The sequence below is a fragment of the Pseudorca crassidens genome, chromosome 14 (genome assembly GCF_039906515.1).
Source record: "Pseudorca crassidens isolate mPseCra1 chromosome 14, mPseCra1.hap1, whole genome shotgun sequence".
Taxonomy (NCBI): Eukaryota; Metazoa; Chordata; class Mammalia; order Artiodactyla; family Delphinidae; genus Pseudorca; species Pseudorca crassidens.
Window position 1 is genome coordinate 42575223 of NC_090309.1, and position 20807 is coordinate 42596029.

Genomic DNA, 20807 nt, shown 5'->3' on the forward strand with positions numbered 1-20807 from the left:
GGTGAAAAGTTTGGGATCAAAATAAAGAGTATAAAAAAATATCAGATTCTAAAGTTTAAATTTTGACTAATAAATTTGTAAACCCTAATTAATAAGGATTATCAACATTCATTATCAATTTCGTCAAAGGCCACAACAGGATAACCTTAAAAAATGTAAGGTGAAGAAGTGAAGCGTATTTTGGTTTACATCTCCTTGACATTGAACAAGTTTGAAAAGTTCCTTTTGTCTTTTTATCATAATTTTGATAACCTGTACAAATAGGACGAAGGCCGTGATCCCCAACCTTTTTGGCACCAGGGACTGGTCTTGTGGAGGACAATTTTTCCATGAAGCTGGGGGGTGGGGGGGTGGGGGAGATGGGGGGATGGTTCAGGCGGTAATGCGAGCCATGGGGAGCCGCAGATGAAGCCTTGCTCACTCCCCCCTCCGCTCACCTCCTGCTGTGCATCACCACCTCCTGTGTGGCCCTGTTCCTAACAGGCCTCAGACCAGTCCACGGCCCGGGGGTTGGGGATCCCTGGAGTAAGGGAACCAGAGTAAAAACTGTATATACTGTGGCTCATTACTACTGAAGCTAACTTTAAGCTCTATCGGTCATTTAATTTTGAAGAAATACTCATTAGTTTAAAATAATTGGAGATTGATCTCCAGTTCACAATATTCTATTTAGTACATTTGTTATTGCATTTCTGAGTAAAATGAGATCCTATACTTTAGCTTTCTGAAGAAATTGTGGACAGAGTTGGTGATGCTATTGCACATGTATGGCACTGTACCTAAAAATGTAAGAATTTGTAGTTTATTGGGTTGTATTGTTAGTAATAGCGTTCATTTAATGTAATCACTGGTGAAAGTATTGAGAATGTTGCCCAAATGAAATCAGTAGGTGTTGATCTTATTTCAGGAAATTTTGTTAAATCTCTCATGGAGTTTCCTTAATAACTAGGCGAATAGTAGGAGCTTGTACATATCTGATAAATGAACAGTTGTTTTTTTGTGGTACGCGGGCCTCCCACTGTTGTGGCTTCTCCCGTTGCGGAGCACAGGCTCCGGACGCACAGGCTCAGCGGCCATGGCTCACGGTACCAGCCGCTCCGCGGCATGTGGGATCTTCCCAGACCGGGGCATGAACCCACGTCCCCTGCATCGGCAGGCGGACTCTAAACCCCTGCGCCACCAGGGAAGCTCTGAACAGTTGTTTTAAAAGAACTCAACAGGGTAAATTATTTTATTCCTTTTTTATGGCTGAGTCACTGAGTGCCTAAGGCCTCAAAACTTGGAAATGTTTAAAATTAGGAATTAAAACCTGTTTGTAAAGCCTGTGTTCTTTCTACTATGTACCTTTGCTTCCTTGTCCACAAAGAACACTTTGCTTCTCTGCCTTTGCCCTTTTCTCTGTTACAGTTCTAAAATAGGAATAACTTGTCTGACCCAAGGTAGAAGGCAGAGTTTACAAATGTCATATACCTAGATTAAAGTACATTTTTATTATTATCCAAGTTTATTTTTAACCTTCAGTATACGTGAATAGTAGTAATTAATATTTTTGAATTAAAAAAATTTGCAAATAAATACTGTATAGCTATTACATCTATAAGTCCAGGAACAATATTGACAGTAGTAGTAGTATTAGTAACAGGATAATCTTAATAGTACAAATTTATTTCTGTGGACCATCAGGCTATCTATATACAGCATTAGGTATTTAGTTGATAAAAAAGCAGTGTCCTTTTTGTCTTGTGGGAGCTTCCCTTCTAATTCACATTGACGTTCTGGGCTTTACAAACCTGCTTTCACAGTTTGGTTTGTTTGCTTGTTTTTATCCTAAAGCAGATTTGGAACTCTATTAAAGTAGTTTCAGTAAACAGTCCTGATTTTGAAACGCTGTTTTGTAAAAATCTATTCTTTCTAGTGTTACCTCAATTTAATTGTCTCCTATCCTTGTTTAAAAAAAAAAAAGGATAAGGACTAATAAATATATACTTAAATAAAAATTTAAACTTATTATTAGGGTTACCAGAAGTATTTATAATTTTTATACTTCTTCCCATCTGGTTTTGTTATGTATTATATCTGGTTTTTAATTTCTTTATTGGTTTTTATTAATTAATTTCTGGTTTTATTATTTCTTTTTATAATAACCTTTTGATAATCCAGACCATATGAACATCTGTATAGATACATTTATTTTTACTTTCCAAATAAGATATTGGTCTAGGTTAGCACCTTTGAAATAACTGGTAATTTTCAGCCTCAGCAACTCTAGTGATATTTGTATTGCTTGTAAAAATGTAAATTTTAGTTTTGTTTGGGGGAACATAAACCATCTTAAAGATATCATAGGTGGGCTTAGCAGGGAAAGGAGCTGTGATCTAGCCAGATAGATGACAAAACACTTAGCTGGTCTGGGAGTAATACAGCATGTAAGTCAGTGAAAAAATTAACAGGTATATATTTATTGTGATAATGAAGGGTTTTTGTAAGAATGTGATTCACAAAGGTGTGCAAATGTATCAGTCTAGGCAATATACATAGAGTTCAGGCTTTTCTTTAAAGGTACATGTTTCTTTATATCAACAGGAGTAGAAAAATAGTGAAGCCTTGAGAATGAGGAGGTTTTGTGTGTGTGTGTTTGTGTGTGTGTGTGAATTTTTTTCATCTCTGATAGGCATAATAGTCTAGGAGAACATGAGAGTCTTAAGTTTGTATGGTGTAATAACTGACAGTTTTACATGACCTTCAGTACAATCCTTTACCCTTTTCATGTTTTTTTTTATGAGAAGGGGAATCATTCAGCTGGATTTTCCATAAAAATAATGGATACTTTAGTTAGGCTCAAAGATTACAGAATTGTGTTTCGTAATCAGGTACTAATAATTCATTGTGTAGCATTCCGAAGCTGATTCAAGTTTTTTCTTTTAAACAGGAAGTTGCTTTAAAGAATAAAAAAGAGCTGTATGTACTACCTCCTCCTCCCCAGTTCTACTCAAGCCTTATTGAAGAGATAGGAACTCTTGGTTGGGATAAGTATGTCCATTTTAAAATGTTTTAGAAATGCCTTTCTCTTATGCATTTCAATTTAAGGTATGTGCAGTTTTAGCAATTTATTTTGCACTGTTTTTAGTCAAAAGTGTCATGTAGTTAGACTATCTGATCCTTATTGTGGCTGTGAATTAAAGGTATATCATCATAAAAAAATTGACCTACAAGGTAGCATTCTAAATATAATTTGGAAAAAAATAACCTTTTTTTGTACACAGTAAATTAAGATGTTACCATATTTTCACTGAACATATAACGTTATTTTCTTTTTTCTTTTAGTTTTAGTGAGATATAATTGACAAAATTTTTACATACTTAAAGTGTGATGATTTGATATACCTATACATTGTGAAAGGATTGCCACAATTGTATTAATTAACATTCATCACCTCACATATTTGCCTTTTTTTCTGACAGTTTTTTTGTGTTGGTTTTCTTGTTGCTATTATATGGAGGGGAGAATTTTAGGAACTTCTGACTGCCATTTTCACTGACATCACCCAATATATTTAGTTTTATGTCTATTATCTTGCTGTATGTTTTCTATATTTGTCTCATGTATTTTGTGTTTTATTTCTTCATCTGCCTTTATTTGAATTAATCACAATTTTTATTATATTTTTCTTTCTATTAACTTTTTAGGTTTTTTTTTTTTATTATTTTAGAGGTTACCTCAGAGATTACAACATACACATAGCAAAATATACATTGTTATCTTTACCAATTTTCTTATATTGCGAGGATCTAAAACTCTTGAATGCATTTTCTCCACTTTGTTGTGTTGTTGTTATAATGCATTTTAATTCTATATTTAAATTTGACAAACATTATTGTTGTTTTTAAAGTCAGTATTATACACACACAATTATTTCTCCCAGTGTTCTTCATTCCTTCCTTACTGCATTTCTCTCCTGTCTAGAGTAGTTTTCCTCCTGACTAAAGAATTCCCTTTAATGTTTGTTTATTGAGATAAAATTGACACAGAACATTATATTAGTTTCAGATGTACAACATACTGATTCAATATATGTATGTATTATGAAATAATTACCACAAGAAGTCTAGTTAACATGCATAAGTACACAGTTACATATTTTTTTCTTGTGATGAGAACATTGAAGATTTATTCTCTTAGCAGCTTTCACATATACAATCCAGTTGACCCTTGAGCGTCACGGGGTCTTATATGCAGATTTTTTTTCAATAAATATGTACTACAGTACTATCCGATCTGCCGTTGGTTTAATGTGTGGATGTGGAACTGCAGATATGAAGGGTCAACTGTGAAGTTATAGGTGGATTTTTGACTGTGTTGGGGGTTGGTGCACCTAACTGCCATGTTGTTCACGTCAGCTGTTCAATATTATTAGCTGTAGTCACCATGCTGTACGTTACACTCCCACTAATTACTTTCTGACTGGAAGTTTGTGCCTGTTAACCTCTTCCACTCATTTCACCCACCCTCCACACCCATCTCTGGCAACCCCCAATCTTTTCTCTGTATTTATGAATTCAGTTTTTTGCTTGTTTGTTTTGCGGTACGCGGGCCTCTCACTGTTGTGGCCTCTCCCGTTGCGGAGCACAGGCTCCAGACGCGCAGGCTCAGAGGCCATGGCTCACGGGCCCAGCTGCTCCGCGGCATGTGGGATCCTCCCGGACTGGGGCACGAACCCGTGTCCCCTGCATTGGCAGGCGGACTCTCAACCACTGCGCCACCAGGGGAGCCCTATGAACTCAGTTTTTTAGGGTATGTTTTTAGATGCCACATTATAAGTGAGATCATACAGTATTTGTCTTTTTCTGTCTGACTTATTTCACTTAGCATAATGCCCATTATAGGTCATCCAGGTTGTTGCAAATGGCAGGATGTCCTTTTTTATGGCTGAAAAGTACTCCACTGTATATATATATATACACAACATCTTATTTATCTGTTCATCTATCAGTAGACACTTGGGTTGTTTCCATGTTTTGGCTATCGTAAATAATGCTGTAGTGAACATGGGTGTGCAGCTATCTCTTTGACATTGTGATTTTGTTTCCTTCGGACATATACCCACAGGTGGAATTGCTGGATCATATTGAAGTTCTGTTTTTAATTTAGAGTGCATACACATTTATAATTGCTGTATCTTCCTTGTGGATTTTCCCTCATCATTAAATGTTTCTTTTTGTATCTAGCAATATTTCTTGCCTTAATGTCTACTTTGTTAGATATTAGTATAACTCTACTAGATTTTAATGCTTTGTTGAAATTCTCCATCTTTTTCTCTGTTTTTTTTTTTATGGTTGTTTTAAAATTTTTCTACCTACTCCCATAATCTAGATCCCCTTGAGTCTCTTTATTCTTTAATTTTTTTCTTGTGGTTTTCTGTCATATAGTCCTGGATCTTGGCATTCCTAGTGCTTTTATTAATTTTTGTTAACAGGCTTAATTTTTTTAGAGTGGTTTTAGGGTCATTGCAAAATTAGGAGGGTACAGAGATTGCCCATATACTTTCTGCCCCCAGATACACGCATAGACTCCACCATTATCAGCATCCCCCATCGGAGTGGTACGTTTGTTACAATAGATGAGCCTACATTGACACATTGTTATCACCATTGTTATCACCCCAAAACCATAGTTTATATTAGGATTTACTCTTAGTGATGTACATTTTATGGTTTTGGACAAATGTATAAAGGCGTGTATCTGTCATTATAATATTGTACAAAGTAGTTTCATTGCCCTAAAAATGCTTTATGCTCTACCTATTCATCCCTCCCTCTCCCCTGACCCTTGGCAACCACTGTTCGTTTTACTGTCTCCATAGTTTTGCCTTTTCCAGAATATCATATGGCTGGAATCATACATTATGAAACCTTTTCAGATTGGCTTGTTTCACTTAGTAATACGTATTTAAATTTCCCCTCAGTCTTTTCATGGCTCATTAGCTCATTTGTTTTTAGCACTGAGTAATAGTTCATTGTCTGGGTGAACCACAGTTTATTCACCTACTGAAGGACATCTTGGTTGCTTCCAAATTTTGGCAGGTATGAATAAAGCTGCTGTAAACATCTATGTGCAGGATTTTCATGTGGACGTTATTTTTCAACTTTGTTGGGTGAATACCAAGGCCTAGACTTTTTTTAACAGCAGAGAGTAAGGGTTTTTCTTTATTTTCACAATTGAATCAATACAAAATTGAATACTGTATAACAAAAAAAAATGTAAAACCTTAAATCTCTGTGTCTCTTCTCAATAACATGATTACTTTTTCTTTGGGGGGAAAAAAAGACAAAACAACAAAAAATGCAAAAGGGGAGAAAGGAGGAAACTGGCTTAATTTGTAGGCGTTCTAGTTAATGCCCCTTTTTTCACTGTCTTGGCTGTTCTTCTGTACTTGCCTTTGGCCATTCAGGCTGCAGTGCTATGCCTAATAATATTTGTTGAGTGTTGGAAATTGTGTATTAAAAAGTTTGGAAGCTCCAGATGATATTTTCTTCTACAAAGGGTTTACTTTTTTCTTTGCTAGGAATATAAAGTGGGGGCAGGTTGCCATAGAGACTGAAATGGTTCAGGGTGGGTTGTCATTTTTGCAGGGTTCTTATTGCTCCTCTCCCTCTCCCAGGCTATAACCCTCCAGAGCTTTCAAGCAAGAGCCAAGTGTGCTCATTTGGATTTCTCCCTTGGTCGATCCTAAACTCTAATCTTTGTCTTCATTAGGCTAGTTTACCTTTAGCCCATTAGAGTCTGGGCTTCATTTTGGGCAGTGCTTCATATACCTCTTGTTGACTTTGCTTTGACCGGTAACCCTCCAAGGGTTCCCACTGAGAGCTTAGGGATGTTCACTGGGACTTTTTCCCACTGGTGGGTTCTAAATTCTAATAAATTTCTCCTCAGTATTATGAGATTTCTAAATATTATCCTTTGTTTTTCATTGGCTTACTGCTTGGCTTTTTATCCTCTTATCCCTTGCAGTTTATTAAAAGTTTTGATGGAAAATTGCCAGAATATATGGCCGCAGTCTCTGACCCTACCTTTTCACCAGATTCTGGCCCTTTAAGTCTGTTATTTTTATTTCTCTATCCTCAAGAGATTGCCAGAAATGCTGTTAGGGTTTTTGTTTTGTTTTTTTGTTGTTGGTTTTTTTTGTTTGATTTTTTTGTTTTTTGTTTGCCACTTACTAGTAGCTCTCTGCCTGCGCCATTTACCCAGATCCTCCTTTTCTTGCCCTATGCCCAGAATTGCTAAATACCCTGAAGGAAAAATGGCTGAAGTGTTGGCTTACTTCTCCTCTGTTCCCCCTTCTTCAGGACCTTGGTCCTTCAAGTCCTGGTTGCTTTAGCAATTTTTTGACATCTTCAAACTTTTTTTTTTCTTTTCCCTTTCATCAGGCTACTTTAGTAGTTCTCAGTGGAAGTTTTGGTCTTCAGTAAGGTACTCCATTTTAGCCAGAAATGGATGTTACATATAATTTTAAATGTACTATTATGGTGATATTGAGGACCGGTTAATGCGTATTTGTGAAATTCCATTTTATTTGATAAGGTATCATTCCTGAATAGGATTTGGGATGGATGAAACCTTTTTTAGAAAATTTAGCAAAACAATGGAGGGGAGAGACAGAAGACAAGTAATGAATTGAGATGCACTCTTAACAATTCTGCTGAAGTTATGAAGATTTTTCTTGAGGTGTTGATGTTATGGACCTGATCATTCTTTGGATTTAAAGTGATAGAAAAGAGAAAAATTATTTTGACTTATTTTCTGATGCTTAAATGTTAAGATCTTAGTGTCTAGAGGATAGTTAGGAATGGAGGAAGGGTTTGGAAAGGGAAGAAGAAATGTTCTTCTAGTTTTATTTCTGTTATTTTGATATAGTCAGTTTGAGGCAGTTTTCTAAGCAGATGTGACATTATTGGGAGAACTCCAGTAATGAAAATCAGTTGAAGCATTGAGTATGCAAATATCAGATTTTTGAATTGTTCATTTTTTTCCACCTATTATTTATTGAATGCCTATAATGTAAGGCAGTGAAGATACACAAGCAAGACTTAAGATTCCTCATGGAACTTATATCTAGTGGAAGAGTCAGAATTTAAGTAGATGGATCCCAGTAGTACTTAATTCTAACTCAGATAGGTACTATGGTATATACTTATAGGATTTTTGAGAGCTGTTAGCAACAGTTATAAGAGAAATAGTGCAAATATATAAAATATTTTATGGAATAAATGTTTTTATAGATAAGTAGGAAGTACTGACATTGCTTTGCTTTATATACATTGTTCTGATAGTGGAGAAAAAGGAACAGGTCTCTAACTTAGGTAATAGATGAAAGCCAAAGGTAAGGATATGAATGCCTCCACCATAGCATTCATCACAATTTAAATGTTTGTCTCCTCCTTAGATTATTATATATAGGAACTTCCAGTTTTAAGTTCCTGCTAGCTACTTTATAGAGTTCTTGTTTAATTCTCAGAATAAGTTTCAAGATACATATTTTCATCCCCAGCTTTGTATGTAAGATGAGCGTACATTGCCAAGGCTGGCTGCATAACAGTGCTCAGGCTTTGGCGTGAATGATGGCTCCCTGGAGTTGTGCTGTGGGGATAGCTCTGGTACGGAGCCTTTAGTAAAGTTCCCTCAAGTACTTGGACGTAGTTTTTATTAGTTTTCAGCCTCAAAGTGTGACTATCGCACCACGGATAAAATTGGCCATGTGCAAAATGATAGTTTTGAAATCTGTTGCTTAGATTGATGAAAGCTCATAGTTTAATTATAGTGACTAGGTTGCATGATTGAATTAGAATATACCTGCTGTTACCTAATCATTAGTTTCATAGTCTTTACAAATAAACAGTGTGTTAGCAGAAGAGAAGTTGCCTGCACGGATTGATTGTGAGAAGCCAAATAGTATGATTTTGTCCGTATTTATCCAGCACTGTCTGGCGAAGTAAGAACATCTCCTTTCAGTTTTATTTTTGTGACTTAATTCTTAAATCGGGCCTGGTATACTTGGCACACTGATAATACTGGGTTTCAGGACCCTCAGAGCTACAAATGAGACCTGAACTGTGCTGTCCCCATGCTAGAATTGTTACTTTGTGAGGTGATACCCGAGCAGCTGTCTAGCTTCTTAATTTAAAATATCTTTTAAAATGACACACATAATGATTTGCATGACAAATTGATTTAAATGGATTTTCAGAATCTTCATGATTCCTAGACCAAATAAAATATCTGTATTTTACTTACACTCTAAATAATAATCTTGTAGATTTGTTAGTGGAATAGTAAAATCTGATAATAAAAGAAGGATTTTTTTTTTAAGGTAAGGAAAACCTTGCTGTGTTTTTAAATTACATACTTGACATATCTAATCAGTTCTATAGTATCAAGCTTTATAAAAAATTAAGTTAGAAGAAAGGAAATGTTTAAAATATGATTGAAATCTTTCCTTTTTCCTCTATATTCATATACTTTTTTTTTTTAATAGAAATGACATTGAGAATTAGTAGCTGGTCTTAAGTTTGATTGCTATTATTGTTATTTCTGTACTTGTTTCAACTTCTTTAAAAACACACTAAAAACAGCAAGTTGTCCTGAGGGTAAGATGAAGTTGTGGATGATTTTGGGTGTTATACTGGCTCACGAAGGTGGGTGCTGCAAAAAAGTGTCTTGATGGGTTTCTATTAACTTCTGCTTGTGTTATGTTACAGAATGGCTCATTAAAACAGTAAGAATTAAACAGAATTCTTGGGGTTTAATAGGATTTTCTGTTTGGTATTAAGAATGTCCTGAAGTTGAAAGCTTTGTTTGCTTTATAGAATGGCTGATTTATATCCCACTTTACCTAGGATAGTCCTAACTTACGCTTTTTATCGTGGCCCCTTTTAGTCTCAAAAGTGTCCCAGTTCAAAAGAAATGCATAGTCACTTTATTTATAGGATATCTTATGTTTGTTTTAGTAATCACATGGTCCTAGATAATTCAGAGCTTAAATGATTCAAACAGGGGTAGTGACCTGATGGTTTTGTCCTTTTTAATGTAGCATATTATTTATCGCTTAGAGTGAGTAGAATTAAACTATTTGGCCTTTTAAATTTATTTTGCGAAAGAGCTGAGTTTTACTAAATTTGTTGTGCTGCTGAAAGATTGTCAACATGTATTAAATTCGATTTTTAATTAAGTCCAATATTTTTGAAATGGACTTAATTCATTGATGGTGATATCTTCTATAATTTCTCAGTGCATTTCAAAGAATTATATAACATATTGGGAGAAATGGAGATACTTGTTAATACTAAATTAATTCCAGTAATGAGACAAGGGCTTTAATTCTGGCTTATCAGCTGTGTGACCTTGGGCAAGTCACATAACCTCTCAGAGCCACATACTCTTCATTTTTTAAATGCAACCAATGATGCTTAGTAATAAGGGTTGAAAAGAAACATAAGTTATGTGACTCAAATAATTCCTTGTGTAAAGTAAATATAAAGTTGGTGAGATACTGGTTCACCAAAAGGTCCGACTATATATGAGTTTTACAACATATAATTAGTGTTATGATTTAATTATGATAATTTTGTTGTATAACGCATAAGAATATAGATGTGAAAAGTATGAATTTCATTCTAAATGACCTTTATAAATAGAGTGCTTTTACCTCATACATATATCCAAATCACTGAATGCAAATTATATGATAGTGAAAAAATTGTCCTTCTAAACATTGGTAATATGCTTAGAGTATCTAGTTAAACAGAATTTGCATTAGTTGTTTAAAACTTACATGCGAATCAGTAAATATGAACCAGTTTGACAGCAGCTTGTTTATGTTCATATAATACATAGAGCATTGACACATACATAGAAAAATAACTTTCATATTGCTTATTAAAAAAAAAGCTTATCTGATTGGGAGGCAAAACTCAACACGAAAAGGAGCAGTATGAGAGTTTAGAGAAAGGTGAAGTTCTTTTGCGCTACGGATAATTTAGGAAGTTCTGAGAGGAAGTAGATATTGGGAAAGCTTGGGAGGCATATAGAAAGCCTTAAAAGGGTAGGAATGGGGGAGGCAACTTCGTAGTGATGGAAATGTGCAGTCCATTTTTGGACTTCGGAGTGGATCAGTTGCTCACATAAGAGGATTAATATTAGGGCCGGACTGAAAGGTCTTGACTGTTAGGCTAAGGATTCTTTATATGCAGGTGATGGGGACTCACTGAGTATTTTTGAGCAAGTGGTTGATATGATTAAAAAGATATTTAGGAAGATTAATCTAGTTAACGGAAGGCAGGATAGACTGGTGTACAGAAAACACAGGGAGGAAAAATGTTAACTAGGGAGGTTGTTTTTTGAAGTAGTTAATGCTTAAAGTTGAGAGTGGAAATGGAAACTTTGGTGCTTTATTAAAACATGAAGGTCTTCAGTCTGCCTTTTGATGTTATTAATACATAAATGCATCTAGATATTTAATGGAAAAAACTGTATAACTTAAGCTTTTGGTCAGAGTAAGTACAGTATTTCAAGAGGTATAAAGCACATTCATTCTGTTTTTCTATACTGATAACATTCACCTATTAAGAAGAACAACAAAAACCTCTCTGAAGCTTAAGTATTAATATCCCTTTCAAATGTTTAAAAAACTTAACTCTTGGGCTTCCCTGGTGGCGCAGTGGTTGAGAATCCACCTGCCAATGCAGGGGACACGGGTTCGAGCCCTGGTCCAGGAAGATCCCACATGCTGCGGAGCAACTAAGCCCGTGCGCCACAACTACTGAGCCTGTGCTCTAGAGCCCGCGAGCCACAACTACTGAAGCCCAGGCGCCTAGAGCCCGTGCTCCGCAGCAAGAGAAGCCACCGCAATGAGAAGCCCACGCCCCACAACAAAGAGTAGCCCCCGCTCACCACAGGTAGAGAAAGCCAGTGTGCAGCAACGAAGACCCAATGCAGCCAATAAATAAATAAATAAAATAAAAAAAAAACCCTTAACTCTAAGTTTAGTGCCATTTTAGTTATTGCAAGCAGTAACTTATAAAGAAATGCAGCAAATGACAAATGCAAAGTAAAGTGCGAAAAAAAGTATAGTGTTTTATTTCTTTAGATTTTTATATTTATGTTTTTATAATTTCTTAGTCAGTTTTGGAATATGTCTAGCTAAGTAGTAAATACCTAAACTTATAAGTTTTAAATGTGTTTATAACTTTTCAAAAATTTGAGCTTTCCAATAATGAAAGTTGCCCAAATGTATTATTTTAATAAATGAGTAGAAATTATTTATTTCATGTTGTTTAAATTGAGATATCCAACTTACCAATAAAAGAGAACATTTGAAATAGCCTTTTTTTTTAAGACAAACTGATTTTAATATTACTTGTAAGAGCTTATTGCTGTTTTCTTCCCCTTTAATATCTCTTCTGTAGACCAAACATTAAGATATTCCTTTCTGTTGTGAATAGATACAAATATTGATTATCTAGTTAAGGTACAGGCTGAGCTGCTGTTAACAAAGAGAACTCCAAATCCTCAGTGTTTCAAACAAAATAGAATTTTATTCGTCTCTCATTTAACAGGTCACAGGTAGGCAGGTGGTCAAGAGTGAGTTGGTGGCTTTGTTTCACAGGGTCATACAAGAGCCCAGGTTTCTTTTGCTTTTCAACCATACACTGGTTGCGCTGTTCAGCATAGTAGCTACTAGCCACATGTGACTATTGATACTTACATTTAAATTAACTCAAATTAAAAATTTAGTATTCATACTAGCTACATTTTAAGTCCTCTGTAGCTACATATGATGAGTGGCTACTGTTTTGGATGGTGCAGATATAGAATACCTCCATCATCGCAGAAAGTTCTGTTGGTCAGAGCTGCACTAAGAGGTTGTTCTTGTTGGCATGGTCTTTGCTGGGTCATATTGGCCTAAGTTCCACTCTACAGGAAGGGAGAATGGGAGGGATTGGGGGAGGGGTAGCCATGATTTTCTTATAAATGATCCAAAAGGTGCACAGATCACTTCTGCTTGCAGTACACTGGCCAAAATTTAGTGATACGCTGATACCCAAGGACAGTGGAAGGGTTGCTAGCTGGATAGAGTGTACCCAGCTAAAACTCGGTTTAGGTGGAGTGCTACAGTAGCTGGGATCCTCTTACCAAAAGGAAGAAGCTGAGAATAAATGCTAGAGCACATTTGCCAATCTCAGTCACATGTACCAAACGTGATAATAATCACAATTAATTTTCTCCTTCTTCCCCAAACAAAGTAGACAGGAATCAACATGGGTAAAATGTTTAATTTTAAATGACCATGCTGAGATTAACCTGAAATTATAAATTTTTAAAAGTTTGAATTTTGTCTTAAAGCTTAACAAAATTAACCTTATGATCCTTTTGACTGCAGGGCAGTATTTTGAGCATAAGCCTGTTTTTCTCTAATGTATTATTTCTACATCTTAAACTTTGTCTGTGTGATTGCAAACAAAAGACTAGAACTTTAGTTTATTTCTGTCTTATTTTATAGATGTGCCATAATGATTTTGAACATGTTGATGTCAAGCAGCAATGAGAAGTATGAAAAGTGCTAGTTGGTGGTTTAGTTGTTCCTTCTCTCTCCCTATTCCTTCTTGCTCTCTGTCTCTGTATATATTCATCATGCTTCTAAACTATTTAGGGCTTATAATGAAAAGCAGCAGGCTTTTTCCATACCATATCCCATCCCTGGTCTTACACTTTGAGACAAACTCTCTGAAATGTTCATGTTTACAAGTAACTTCTGTATTTCTAAAAAATATGCCTATATTCAGCGTTGCTTGATTGATCAGAATTACATACTGATTAACTACTGTAATAAAAATGGATTTAGTTTATATACTGCCTTCTCTCTCCCTTCATCACTATTCTTTTATTCTTCTATTTGCTTTAATATTTCTTAAACTTCTTTCATGTCTGTTCAATTAAAGATGGTATCTCTTACTCTCAAATTAGCAATTACAAAATTTAATGTTTCTTATCTTCCCTCCTCATATCTTTCTCCTTCTCAATTTTTGTTGTCTCTGTTTTAAATTGCAATGATCAAATATATTTACATTAGTTTCTGTAACTATAATTAAGTCTGCTAGCTTTGTCTATTGCTGAATTCTAAAAATTGTAATTAGTAAGCAGTTTAACTTTTTATGACTACATAAATATTTTTCACTGAAAAGCTAATGGTAGAGCAATTACCATTTTTAACATAGCTTTATTGTTTATGATTTAGTTTAAAATTTCCTCTTCCAATTTTTGTTTCTCGTATTTTTAAAAAATTTCCTTAATTTCTTCCCACATATAAGTAATACCCTCTGTTCTGTAGACTTCCTTTTTTTGCCAGCTGTCTCCCTCCTGGAGCCCTCTTTCTCTCTCCTCTAATCTCTTTCGTTACTCAGTGCTCTTTTGACCACTTGACATCTTTATAAAGTTTGTTGAAAATTTGCTTTGATTGATGCTATTCCTTCTTGTGCTTTTTATAACTGTGGGATTATGCATATCTTTTTAAAATTCCTTTTTTCTGTGTGTGAGTAGAGAGAGGATATAAATGCATATGCTCATCTCAACATCTTGAATCTGAAGTGTTGATGTTTTCAAAGAGTCAGATGCCCATGTATCTAACCCTTACAGTCATACTGATAAAACTTGTGATAAAGTCTCAGGTTGTAAATTTTTGAGGGGAGGGGGATATGAGACATTTACAAATAAAGCTGAAAGAAAATAATGATTAACTATATAGAGTCATTGATATTTTTATGTAAATAAACATTTCTAGAATAATTTTCTTTTGTTTTCTCAGACTCGACTTTTTATAGATTATGATAAAAAATTTTCTGTTGATAAAGATTGTTCTGTTTTACTTTTTATTCTATTATTGAAGATATGTATCTTCAGATTTAGATCTGTTTTTCATTACAAATAGTGTTCCACAAGTTTATTGCCCAGAACTTCTTGAAACTGACCCATTTTACCATTATATCTGGCCAGTGACTAAACAGCATGTAGTGTTGTTAAAAAAATGTTTCCTAGGTTAGGAGGCTAATGTTAGTTTTGAACCCTAACAGGTTTTACCATCAGTCTGGGTGATAAGTTGTGCAATACTGTTAGGCTACTTTTTATCTTTACAAGAGAATGGTATTGTAAAAATGTCAAAAAAATATCCACATGCCCAGTTCACTAGTAAATATACTGCTAAATTTGAACCTTTTTGGCAGTAGCTTATGCTTCTCAAGGGACCATATTTTTACAGAATGATATATTTCAGAGGGTATTGGTTTCCATTGTAAAAAATTCATGCATTTAGAGCAACTTAAAGCCAAAACAATTGTGCTTGTGGTATGTGTTTAAAATATTAGTCATCTTGAATACATGCCCAGGTTAAGTGTCAGAAGCTATATATTGCACAAAAAGAAAATTTATTGTTAGGAGACCAGGCTGTACCTGTGCTTATACAGCATTTTCCTTAGAGGATCAATTTGAGTATGTGAACTAATACTAGCCAGGCTTTTGTACAGTAACATTATTTATAATAAAGGAGAAGTTCATTGAGGAGAAAAACAAATAAAGGAAGCATAAAAGTCTCATATTGTATGAAACTACAGAAATGGATCAAAGAGTTTGACAGGAAGTTTAATGTGTACATAAGTAGAGTCTGACAGGAACATGCTGTGTGTGCCAAAGGTTCCGGTGATGGAAAACCGAAACATAGTGCTCACTGACCACAGCATGAGCCTTGACACACATTGTAAATAATCCAGAGATCTATGACTGCATTAAGCACTGGGCTGGTGTATTAACGGCAGTAAATCTATAGCAGCATAATGGGATAGCATACACAAATTCCTCTGATTAGTTTTTGTAATGGATTAATAGGAATATAGCAAATATTTTCATTTCAAATCCTACCATCCTCCAACCTCACCCTCCCCCCAGCCCCACCCTCTCTATTGTGATCGTTTTTTATTCTCTTCTACTCACCAGGCTTGTGTATGTGGATACTTGCTTTAGTACCATCAAGTTAAAAGCCGAAGATGCTTCTGGTAGAGAGCATCTCATCACTGTCAAGTTGAAGGCGAAGGTATGTGCTTCGTTAAACTGTTACTGTGGCCAGGAAATACTTTGGGAAATGAACCCTGTGAATGTTTTCAATGTAAACGAGTGCTGGTTGCTTCTAAAAGTATATATATGACACTTAAAATTTATTTTGGGGGACTTCCCTGGCAGTCCAATGGTTAAGACTGCGCTTCCAAAGCAGGGGGTGCAGAATCGATCCCTGGTCAGGAAACTAAGATCCCACATGCTGTGCGACACGACCAAATAAATAAATTATTTGGGAACGCCTCAAAAAATGTATTCACTAAGTTTCCCAAAGCCTAGCTATAATTTCATGTCACTGTTTTAAGTCAAATTTGATCAAAATATAGACTTTACAGTAAAGAAATACTACAAATAAGGTTTGGCAGCCTCAAAGTACCATAATGTTATTTTTGTAACATCCTATGTAGAAAAGAGTTGGAAGTGTCCACTATTCCAAGTAAAGTTCTACTGAAGAAAGTCTTTTGTCTTCAACTCCTACTGTGAATTACCTTTGTTGTTCTTATTTCTGACTTCCCCCGACCCCTCAAACACAGGCACACACATATGCATACTTTCTTCTGTTGTCTTGGCTGAAATTTTTTTACTTCTCTGTTTAAAAATTTTGCAAAGGTTATACACTTCTATTTATAGAGCCCTTACAGGCTAGTCGTCTATAACTACTCACTGATTTTATTGGCACAAAACATAGCTGTTTCGTCTTTATTTTTTAATTATAGATTGTGAATTTTGAGAAATAAGTGGAATAAGCAAGTTCAGGTTATTAATCATTTACTTAGTAATCACTGGGGAAACATTAGACTTTGAGAAAACCAGGTCATCTAACTTTTTTTTAATTGTCCCTAGGAGTCATCAATCAACTCTTTTTCATGAGATTGTAGTGATGAAAAGATGAGTTGTGTTTATCCTTTTTAAAAATGTGCCTGGCATTTAAGCTTTTCATGAGAGAAAATTAATATATAAAGCTGTACTGGGTGACACAGAAAAGTTGGTGTCTTATAGTGCCTCTATATCAGACAAATTGAGAAATGACTCATTCTCTTTCTTACACACAGAATGTTTATGTATAATTTCGAGATTTATATGTAATAAGTTTTGAGAAAAAATTAGTGGGATAGAAATCTTCTTTGTAAAATAAGTTACATGAATATTTTTATTAAATGAAAAAGTTTTTATTTTCTTTTTTAATTTTTAAAGGTGTGTTTTTTTAAGATCAAGGAGAAATCTGCCTTTATCCTTCCAGAGTCATATACTGCCAGTGGCAAGGGTTCTGTCATTTTCTTCAAAGTTTTATTTGTTTATATTTTGTACATTGATAAAAGTTGCTTTGCTGCTATGAAGACCAAAATGAAAAATTTAAAATACATCCTGTCCCGATTCTTTTTTTTTAAAGCCTCATTTTTGGAGTCTTTTCTACTAAGAGATAATGATTTAAGTCTACATTGCCTATCACTACAGCTACAAGACTTTATTATTAATTTTGATTAATGACATTATTGGTAGTATTGAGAGGGAGGATGTGTAGCCATTAGTATGGTCCATTCTGTCTGCTTTTTCTTATAACTTTTCAAGGTAGATAAGGTGACACTTTTAACATTTCTCTAGAAGATATTTTCAAGTGTCAGTTTTTGCAGCATCGATAGCTGTGAGCACTGTTATGGATGCCCTGGCAAGAGAGAAGAGAAAGCTGTATTTGAGTTAGTAAGAAAAAGACTTGCATTTAAAAAAAAAAGAAAAAAAAGACAGGCTGAAACTAAATGAATCTTGTGTTGGTATGATTTATTAGAGTCTTTATTTGTCCGTTTAGTTTGGTTTTCATAGAGACTAAAGTTGTCTTTTAGATGTGGTCATTTCTTTCTTAGGAATATTTGGGATTGCCAGTTAAAAACAGTGAAAGCTAAAACTTACATGTTAAGAGTACATAATGCAAAATCTTAATCCAAACTGAATTTTAAAGGGTCAGGCTCTTTTTTGACAAACCTTACAACACGCTTGTTTTTGTAAATACACAAACCTCTATTTCTTTTATCTGATATTTTTTGATACGTAGTAAAGAAATGCATTTGTTTTGATTCTTGAATACATACTCTCCCATTTCTGCCACTCTACCTCACTGTCTCCCAAAACCCACAAGGAAAACAATACCAATTTTGTCTAGACATCCCCCATTAAAAGTAAGTATATAAATCAAAAAGAAATACAATGAGAAACAGTTGAATTTTGTCATTTTTATAGGTGTGTTTTTATGCAGTATTTACAGTTCATCCTAAACCATGGGATGAAATTTTTGTCTTCCTTTAAAAAAGAAGTAGCCTAGGGCTTCCTTAGCTTTGGCCAAGATCAGAACTACTTGAAAAACGAATCATAGATATGTTTCAGAGGCTGGGCACTCTGTCTCTGATGGCTGTTTTTGTAATCTGCCGCAATTTGTGTGTATTCTTTTGCTGGGGGGGTCCAATCACAGTTTGGGTTGGGTTAAATTTTTCCATAGAAAAGTATACTATAGAGTCTAAAAAATATTGTTTGTGACAAAAATATATACTTAATATTATATAATAATTATTTTCTCTTACAGTTATTGATTTGATTGAATTGTTTCAACTGAGACTTGTAAAACTATATTAATGAAAAATTATAAATTACTCTGTTTTTCAATTAGTTTCTTTAGGTGGAGCTTTTGTTGTTCTTGTCACCTGGATTTCTAAAGTGAAGCTTTTGGCAGTTAGTCTCTAGTGGCTTTGTATATACCTATAACTTACTGTTGAAAAAGAATCTGAATTTTGACAGTCATTTTACAATAGTCAGTTATCGCTGTTGTAGTTAGTACTACAATACAAACAACTCCAAAAATGAGTATCTAGGATGCTACTGCATAATTCATGTTAAATCATCCAGAAGTGTATAAATTTGTGCTTTTTAGGTTCAATACAGTTATGTAGCATTTATTATATTATATAAACAGAATTGATCTTGGAAGTGAATATAATTAACACAATATATATACATTTAACTCATAGACAGTAAAGACACAAACATATGGATCAGTCTCATTTATCATATACATATTTGTATGTTTGCATAATTACACCTAAAATATATATTTGAATGTTATCTCAGATATGTGGCATCACATTATATTTATTATAACCTGCTTTTTGTTTAACTCCCTGTGGATCTCTTTCTTTATCAGTACATATGTGCCATTTACTACCCTGAGCCCTATTTGAATGTAGGATCATATTCTCTTTTAACATAATGTGCCCTACGTACTTAATGACTTCCAAAGTTAAGACACTTCTACTTGGTTTATCTACTCTGTATACAGTAAACATTAAGTTCATACTCTTAACTGGGTTGATGATTGTTTAAGTTAGAGAGTTGATATTGTTCATTGTCAGCTCAGTAGATGATAAATAGCAACTCAAGGTGAACTAAATATTCCATTTTTGACCCAAGGAGGTTTTAAGTGTGCATTATTATTTTTGCAGAATATTAACATTTTTTAGAGGGAAAAGAGATTTTACAGTGCTTTTAGTTGAGTTCCATCATTTTTACATATAAAACAGCCAGAGAAGTTCAGTGACTTATCCAAGGTCACAAGTTAGTTAGCAGCACTAGAAACCAGAGAAAGCTAAGATCTCTGCCTGCATTTACTTTGAGATAATCACATGCCTTACAAAAAATAGTGTACAAGTAGTTTTTCCAGTGATTGCAGCAGTTATAATCTGACGTACATCATCTAATAGTTTGAATTGTCTGGACTAGGGCTTCTTCTGTAATCCCAGCCAGACCTTTCTTTCTTTTTTTCCTCTAACTTAGAGCACTGTTATATTTCTATATGGTTTCCTGTATATTTACCTTTGTGTTATCACTTCTGCATAGCTAGATACCATTAGTCAGAGTATACATTGATAGGTTTATTTTTAACCAGACTGTCATTGTAACTAAATGTTAATTCTTTTCCAAGCATTGATTTCAAATGGGCTGATGTTTGTGACAAATACTATAGTGATAATTTTTTGTGCCCTTTTGCTATGCAACAAAGTAGTTAAAAATAAGAGGATGAAAAAAGTGAAAGTCTAAAACTTATTTTAAACATTTTGTCAAATGAGAGAAAGGAGTTTTCCTAAAACTAATTTTCATGTTAGTAAATTTAGCTTTGTATTGGAAAGAAATGAGCACTTTAAAAATTACGTGTGACTTTCAAGAATCCAGACAATCTTAGAGAAATCATGTAGTACAATTCTCTAATAACAAAATTGATTTTAAGAAAAACTACCTTTTGTCTTTCTTAACTTAGAAACCTGGTTAGTCCTATGACTATTATTTTTTGTATAAAACTATTGAGTAATTAATTTTCTATTTATCAACCATGAAAAGATTTTTCTTAAAACTATTGTTTTCCCTTAATAAGCCAGAGACATTTCATTGTTTCTTTTTATTTATCTTCTGCTAAAATTAAATGCTTTTTTGTGGAAGATACTTCTTTAATTGATAATTATATGTGTTCATTTTTGTGCATTTCTTGATTCTTTTAACAAATATTGTCTCTTTTAACAAGTGTCTGAGGCTATTCGAGGTTAAATTTTAGACTGAAAGGAAATTAAATATCAACCATTTTGATCTCTCACTTTAAAGATAAAAGAAACTGAGATTC

At 34.3% G+C, this 20807-nt stretch overlaps 1 protein-coding gene across 3 annotated transcripts in view; it reads left to right on the plus strand.

Moving 5' to 3' along the window:
• FANCL (FA complementation group L) overlaps window positions 1-20807 on the plus strand; it is a 78519-nt gene that overhangs the window by 16268 nt on the left and 41444 nt on the right. For 2 of the 3 annotated variants that reach the window (XM_067704996.1, XM_067704998.1), the window contains 2 exons: window positions 2930-3030; window positions 16037-16133. In XM_067704996.1, the coding sequence (XP_067561097.1) occupies window positions 2930-3030; window positions 16037-16133 (198 nt within the window). The remainder of the gene's footprint in view (window positions 1-2929; window positions 3031-16036; window positions 16134-20807) is intronic. The other variant, XM_067704997.1, reaches the window with a different exon arrangement.